At 36.7% G+C, this 7,993-nt stretch overlaps 1 protein-coding gene across 1 annotated transcript; it reads right to left on the minus strand.

Moving 5' to 3' along the window:
• Nucleotides 1-530: 530 nt before the first annotated feature.
• On the minus strand, nt 531-7,765 carry SELPLG (selectin P ligand). The gene is made up of 2 exons (XM_075214047.1): nt 7,481-7,765; nt 531-2,729 (listed from the first exon to the last, which is right to left on the minus strand). The coding sequence occupies exon 2, from the start codon at nt 2,722-2,724 to the stop codon at nt 1,621-1,623; it is 1,104 nt and encodes a 367-aa protein (XP_075070148.1). The 5' UTR covers nt 2,725-2,729; nt 7,481-7,765; the 3' UTR covers nt 531-1,620.
• Between the last annotated feature and the right edge of the window lie 228 nt (nt 7,766-7,993).

Genomic DNA, 7,993 nt, shown 5'->3' on the forward strand with positions numbered 1-7,993 from the left:
AATCCAGACTCATAACATTATGGAATAGATCATTCTGTGAAATTTCGAGAACTACTTGCAATAACAATCGAGGTCTCTTGTGAGTACTTGAGATTTGGGTGCCCAGTCAGCTAGCATGAAGTCAGAGTCAACTTAGACCGCCAGACGCCTATAATATGGCAGCTCACACAAACACCTAATCCCAAAATAAAGTAGGTAAAGAGACAGTCCATAAATCCTCACACTCTAATACTATTTAGTGTGGTCATTGATATGTTATCCCATGACAGAAATATACCATGGCATACTGAGGTAATCTACAGTCCCGTTTCCATATTCACCGCCACATGTACGATTTATGTAAAGTACTAGATACTGTAAAACATCTGGTGTCCATTTATTCAAAGACATTACATCAACACACACTAATGCTTTCAAGTGGTGTCTCTCTCATGTATAAAACGTTCCTAGGGACTTTCACCTTAATAAAGATTATGTTACTGCTTATCACCATATTGTAGTCCTGAGCCATTGTTTTACACCACAGACAGTTCTAGTGCCAGGTAGGTGGTCTTTGCTTTATTTTATCCAACTTATATATTTGTACCATAATTTATTCTATTACAGCCTTCACTTAATAAATTATTACTAATGGTAATCTGCTTCGACACTTGAATTTCATGAAAGTTACAAAATGAAAAAATAAAAAACTCAACCATTTATTATAATGACATAAAGAGAGAACTAGGATTTTTCTAAATATGACAAAAGTCTCCAGTGGTAGTTTTGTGCCAGATTTGCTGTAAAAGACCTCATTAAAATCGTTTTTTGTAAGCCCAGCATAAGTTTGCCTATGGTGGAATCTCTTACGATGTATTAATTTGATCCCATTCATGAAAAATATGACAAGATTTTACATCCCATTTAATGACAATGTACACATGTAAACACATCCAAACACAAATTAAACTTTAAGCAGAAAGACATTTCAGTGTGAGGAATGGGGTAAACCTTATGAATTACAGACCAGCATTCACCATCTTAGTGTAGTACAATACAGAACAGTTCACTTCAACCTCTATACACACTAGCTATTGCAAACATGCACCGACTATAGTTTGTCCTCTCCATTCTCTATAGTGTGCCCGAATGAACTTATCATCACACCAAACATTCTCTACACATTGAGCTAGTTGTTAGCTCCAAAAAGTCTTATTTTATCCATATTTTACCCAGACTCAATTACAGACAGCTGAAGCTCCTCCACATCTTCAGCAGAGAGACTACATTAATTTGAGCTGCTGTGACATCACTGCTCCTGCCCCTGTGTATGAATCAACCAATCCACATTTCTGCACACAAAGTTGGCAAGCCTTTCTGTTATTGTATGCTAGTTTAGTTAAAGAAGCCCTAATGTGGCAACCTACTGTAGAGGAGATAAATAGACCATGATGCATTTATTTAGATAAGTATACTAAACCCTTCAGCTATGTTTTGTGCATTATTCAGTAATACACATTTAGCACATTTTACTGCCCATTTAAATACCCAACTTCTAACTTGCAGTCTCTCTGTTGTCCAGTGGTCATTCCTAGCAGATGGAAGAAAACATGTCTTTTAGCCAACCGTTTTGTTACACTACTATTCAGGAAGAAAGCTATTGAGGGTGGTATTGTCACCATCGTTCTCCTCTACATTGGCAGCAAACGTCTTCAGTCTTTTAGGCTTTGCTTTACTCTGCTGGTCACTGTCTGGCAGGAGAGAAGAGATACACCTCATTTCTGTGTAGTTGGCTCTGTAATGCTTGTGTCTTTGCTTCAGAGCGGAAATTTTGGCAGCAAGTGCAATTGTAGTGACAATAAAGACAGTACACACAACAGCCAGAATTAAGATAGTCAGCATGCATTGTTTCATTAGAGATTGGGTATGTATCATATCTTCTGAAGTTGGGTTCGTATGTGTTACCATAGCAGGTGTAGAGCCAGAGGAAACTGGAATCCATCCACTGGTACTACCATGTCCAGTTGTTAGACCATTTAAGGTCACTGTGGATTTTGATGGAGTAGTATTTGGTAATTTTGGAAGAGCACTAGATGAAACATCCTCCGACAATTGATCATTGGTGCTAGTCTGTATGCTGCTTATCGGTTGATTATCTGTTGACTGGACTTGGGTAACTAAGGTGACTTTATTAGCTTTACTACTTGTAAAAATAGATAACTCTTCAGATTTGGTGGGACTTAATGTAAAGTCAATGGTTGATGTTTTTATTAATTCTGTCACTGATTTATCTAAGTGTATTGTCTCAGCTTCCTTGAGCGTCTCCTCGGATGTTGTCTGGTCTAGATCGGTTAAAGGCGTAGTTTCATCGCTACCAAGGAGAGACATGGTCTGAACTTCAGTGAGCGGTGAACTATTTGCCTCCAGTATATGTGGAGTGGTATCAGAGGCTTCTTCCAGTGGTGATTCTGAGGTCATTTCAGGTATTGATAGAGATGTGATAGTTGACTTGGCATCATCAATTTCTCTTTTCATGCGTATAAATATGGGGAATGTTTCATCCAATTTGTCTGGAATTGCCAATTCCAACTGGTCGTTTATGTCAAGGGGAGAACTGTTTGGTTTGTTTAATAATTTATCAGTATGAACAGCCAAATGGGATTCGTCCATAAGTGGAAGCTTGTAGCTAATTGCAGGAATGAATGATGTATAAAACAATAGGAGAGTGGTTGTTGGAGAAGACATCTTGCCTGTGAGATAGATTTAAAAAAATAAGTATTTACAAAATAGCATCTGTAGCTTACATAACACTAATAATAATAATAATAATAATAAAGACCAAATGCATCAGTTTAGATCTCCATACATATATCACAAAGTAAATTAATATGGATATAGACCAATCCTTAGATTGTACGCTCCTCTGAGCAGGGCCATCTCTCCTCCTGTTTCCACCACTTCTAACTCTGCTCTCCAGCTACTTAGCCCTCCTCCTCAAAGGTCCTCCACCCCACGTCCACTTTCGCTCCCTCCTCCCCCCTGTGGGTCTCCCTGTCTTCCGCGCCCCCCTTCTTGGACCCCGTCGTTTTCGGATCCTCCCTCCCCCTTCCCCGCCCTCTCTAGCTGTGCATTGAGCGTACTGAGTTGCTGTGTTTACTGTACTGTGCTGTCTCCCATTGTATTGTGATTTTGTTTGTCTCTGTACGGCGCTGCGGATGCCTTGTAGCGCCTTATAAATAAATATTAATAATAATAATAATAATAATAATATATATACTAAACAGTGTCAGTTCATAAAATGGCACATAATAAATCAAATAGTTAATATAGACAAAGATAATGTAGCGCTGATGGAGTATTAGATTAAGTATTATTAAACCATATGTTTGACATGAGTTAAAGGAAAGCTATAATAACAAAAATTAAAGTAATACTATGGGAAATCAGAAATTTCATGTCAAAAATTTGATTTGTTATATGTTGAGAAGCAATATTCCTGTGCACTTCTAATTTCCTGCTCTGCAAAATCTATTACATGAAATGGCAGGAAACTTATGGTAAGGTCAGCAGCACAAAGAAAAAATAGCATAACTTACAGATGTTTAGTGAAAGTATATATACAATGAATTGCCTATTTGTTGTTTATTTTGTTGTATAATTTTGTATGTTACGAAATGTTACAAAATGTTCTTTAATGTTCTGTATTAACTTGTATGTTAGCTATACTTTTAAAATGAAGAAAGACAGAAAGAAAGATAAAAAGAAAGAAAGAAATGGCCAGTTTAAGGTAAGTTTTGTCAATAAACTGTGACTTGCTATGTATATTCTAACTGAAAATGAAAAAACATAAAGGGCCTGATTCATTGAGGAGCACAAAGTGAGCTCAATTTGCGTTTTTGTCTAAACAGACGGAAAATACAAGCAAGTACTCCCACATTCAACAAGAAATGGATCTCAAGAAACGTTTCTAATTCTATATGGGTCTAAGTACGCTCTGCCTATATGACACTTGTCGTATGCAGACAGACACAAGACAGTTCACAATGCATATGTATATATAATGTCCCATCAGAAGTGTTACGGCTGAAAATCATGTACCTGAGAAATGCCCAGAGCTTGAAATGGATCAATCTATGCTCAACCTTGACACTCTCTTACTGTACATTGACTACATGCATAGGCCCCTTCCCTCCCCAATTCCCTAGTCCGATTCGGAGCTTATTGATCAACTGTAGCAACGGATACAGTTCGGCGCAGGCACTTCAGAATAGAACAGGGATCTCCAGAGCAATAAATAACCATAATCATTCTGGATATTTGGTACCATACCAAAAGAAAGGAGTGACAAGATTCTCTTGGAATGGGTATGGTTTAACTCTATGGTTCATAATATGCATCCAGGAGGAATTGCAAGCCCCAAATTTCCCTCCTTTGGAAAAGTGGACTCTGATGCAATAGAGACAGAAAAGAAAAAAATAGATATATAGACGGTCAATTCCTGAACGAACGCAGAAGCTATATGCAGTGCCAGGCAGTGTTTAACCTGGATGGATAAAAAAATGACATTTGCATCCCTTGCATCGTAACATTTTTTGTCCAGGTGTAAATGTACACCCTTATACTGGCTTTCTCCTAAATCTAAATGAAGCCCAGAATCTGCAGTTAATTACACTTTATTGAGCAGTTTGAGCCCACATTCAGTCTTTATGTATAAGCTTACTATGTAAATTTTTATGCCCTATTTTTGTATTTTCTGTCTTTAATCATTTTCAGAATGCATGTTATTTTCTCCATCTGAACTTAATGGACCCTTTTTCAAGTTATTGTGGGATTCAGCAACTCACCCCAAGGTAAGTGTATTCACACAGTATTCTTTTTATAGTCTCACCATTTACAGGTGAGTGCATATAGATACACATTTTAAATTCAATTTCAACATAACATGTGCACAATATTTCCTTTCTTTTTCTTTTACACAGGGAGAAAATTTAAAAAATAGACACATCAAAAAAGAGATCACCGGGTTGATTTCACCATTGACTTGGTACACAATACATGACATATTGATAATACTATCATAAAGTGCGCACTATATATATTTCTTTCAATGGTCCAACACGGAAGTTGGACCAATATTGAGAAGATATATTTTTTGCTAGGACATTCTTCATTTAAAAGGGTAAGTTTACATTTGGATAAGAATTTCAGCAGACAATTGTTTGCACATTACACACTATGGCCCCTATGTATTACCCACCACATTTTATATACAATGCATTTCAATCCTCATTGCAAAGATGAGCAGAGCTGAAAAGTAACACATACGGTATCGTACGCAAGCCTGAGCTAGCCTACATTAACAAGTTCTGATTTACGGAACTAGTTACATTGCGGAATAGAGAAGTCCCCATAGACATCTATGAGATCTAGTACGATGCACTGTTAATAAATGAGAATGATAATCCAATGTGAGTCTGTCCCCAGAAAACAGCTGTTTTTGGGGGATCTTCATGAAAAAAGACAATCATAAATAAATATACATGTTTTGTCATGTAGTAAACAAATACTTGATAGCTTATTTGTACACTGAAATTTAAAGTTGATATTTGTGTGCTACATTAAAAAACAGTCAGTATTTAACTTATGTGCAAAACAGAAAACTAATTTTCACCCCTTGCATTGTAACATGGTTTTGTCCAGGAGACCTAAATAAGAAACTTCTTAATTTAAGTACCTTAATGAATCAGGCCCAAGATGCATATTTTTGCACCACAAATGCGCATACATACATTCCTATATGTTTTTCTGTGTACAGATTACTTGCATCTCTTTATGCCTACAGAGGTGGGAAGTGGAGCGGACAAGGGTAAGCCAAGAAAAGTAAGGGCGTGTTCACATAAATGCATTGGAAGCTTATGCCTGTCAGGAGGTGCATTGTTTGCAGGTGTTAGAGGACTGTTGCAAACATGCGCACTGATGATGATGATTATCATCATCAGCACTATATAGTCGCTTCTGATTGGCTGACTGTGTATTAACCCATCCAGTTGACAGGACTTTATTCATTAGCATTGTGGCTATATTATATTAAGTTGACATTGACATTTCTATTTGGTCTACTGCAGAAAAGAAGATTGCCATTGGATCTTTAAAGGGGAAAAACAGTAGATATTTTTATTTCACTTAATGTCAGACATACACTATTCCTATGCTATGGTGGGGCATACGTATACACACTTGCTATGCCGGACAAACACCTGGTGCAAATGCTACTGGTTTTGAGCTGGATGCACCTTGAGAATGTGGGTAAATAGATTTTTTTTCTACATACATTACAAGTACAAATGTGTCCAGCTTTATATGAGCCCTATATTGTGTAAAAGAGTTCTGACCATGTAACTCAAAATAGACACTCTGACAAGGGTTTGTTCATCTGAAAATATTAATTCAAATATTGATAATTAATAATTATAATTAATAATTAATAATTAATAATTATTTTACCAAATCCTACTGTCTGGAAATGACAATGAATAATACTCTCTCTTCCATTGTTTACTAAACAAAAGACTTATTTCCTTATTTATTGATATAAAATGATCGGTTGACCTATGAGATATGTAATACTGCCTTGATATTTTGCAAACTATGACATTTAAGAATGAGCTTCCAGTAAAGAGCCACAGCAGTGTAGAAACCCGAATGTTCACTGCAAATTAGAGTTCAATATATAATACAGGCCAGCCAGTGAGCACTGACACTCAAGTTGTTGAGCAACCTCATTGCACCTCTTGTCCTACCCTCATTCAGGAAATGATGCCGGCTGCTTCTGATGCTTTTGAAATTGTCGCTGTTGTTGCTTGTGACAATGGTGAAACACAAAGACATTAAAGCCCAAATAGAAGATTGACAGAAGTTGCAAGTTACCAAAGCAACAACAACAGCAACAAAATAGCATTGATCTAAATGAGACTTGGATATAAATGTCATGGATCAAAATATATAACACCAAAAATCAGTGGAACTCAGTTTTAAAGAAGTGGAACTCAGAATCTTATGACATGCGCTGTAAAGACTTAAAAAAGGTCTATAAACATTAAAGACTAGGGGCTAAAAGAAATGCAACATTAATGTAGTCCTGATCAATCCATATGTAGTATATCAATTACAATTGCCACATTCTACATTACATTGATTACATTTCCATTACACTATACACAAAGAAACAAAGGATAACATTAATAATTAAAACTATTTCTAACACTCCATGGAAACGAATTACGATGAATGCACAAATGTATATCCTACAGCGGAGGACAGATTAGAAAACCTGGCCCTAGATGACTAATATTTTACACTGCCAAATAAGTTTCAGTAACTCCCACTAAGTGGAAACTGCTATCTTTAGAGTTTATGTTTTAGGTTATTTTTCATCTAGTTATAGCTTCTTTTTTTTATTTGCGACATTAAAGATAAACTCAGTGACACGCTTGTCCCTTACCATAAAACAATCTTGTCTGCTGCCAAATTGACACCTTAATGTTGAGGATGATCCGGTCCTTTCTTATCCAGGAGCATTTCAGAGCTGTAGCCTTTAAACAATGTACCTGAAGAAGACAGGAAACATAGAGGAGGGTGTGGAGTCTTTAATAAATAAGGAAGGACAGGACCGCAGGCTGTGGTTTCTAGAGAGGCGGGGGGAGAGAAAGATACAGTGTGTGAAAGAGAAAGACAGAAAGAATACAGTTTAAGAAGAAGAAGAAAAGAGAGGAGTGACAGATAGATAGATAGATAGATAGATAGATAGATAGATAGATAGATAGATAGATAGATAGATAGATAGATAGATTAGACAAGGCAGAAGAACACTTTTGGTGAAGACAAAATTACATAGTCTTATTTCCCCTACTCTGTGACCCACAATTAGTACAAGCGGGATGGATGTTTGGAAATATGGCTGGTTGTCAGGACACAGCTATGCAGACATGACATTACATGTAAAAACTGCTTGCAG

Source organism: Mixophyes fleayi, chromosome 1 (assembly GCF_038048845.1).
Source record: "Mixophyes fleayi isolate aMixFle1 chromosome 1, aMixFle1.hap1, whole genome shotgun sequence".
In the NCBI taxonomy this organism is placed as follows: Eukaryota; Metazoa; Chordata; class Amphibia; order Anura; family Limnodynastidae; genus Mixophyes; species Mixophyes fleayi.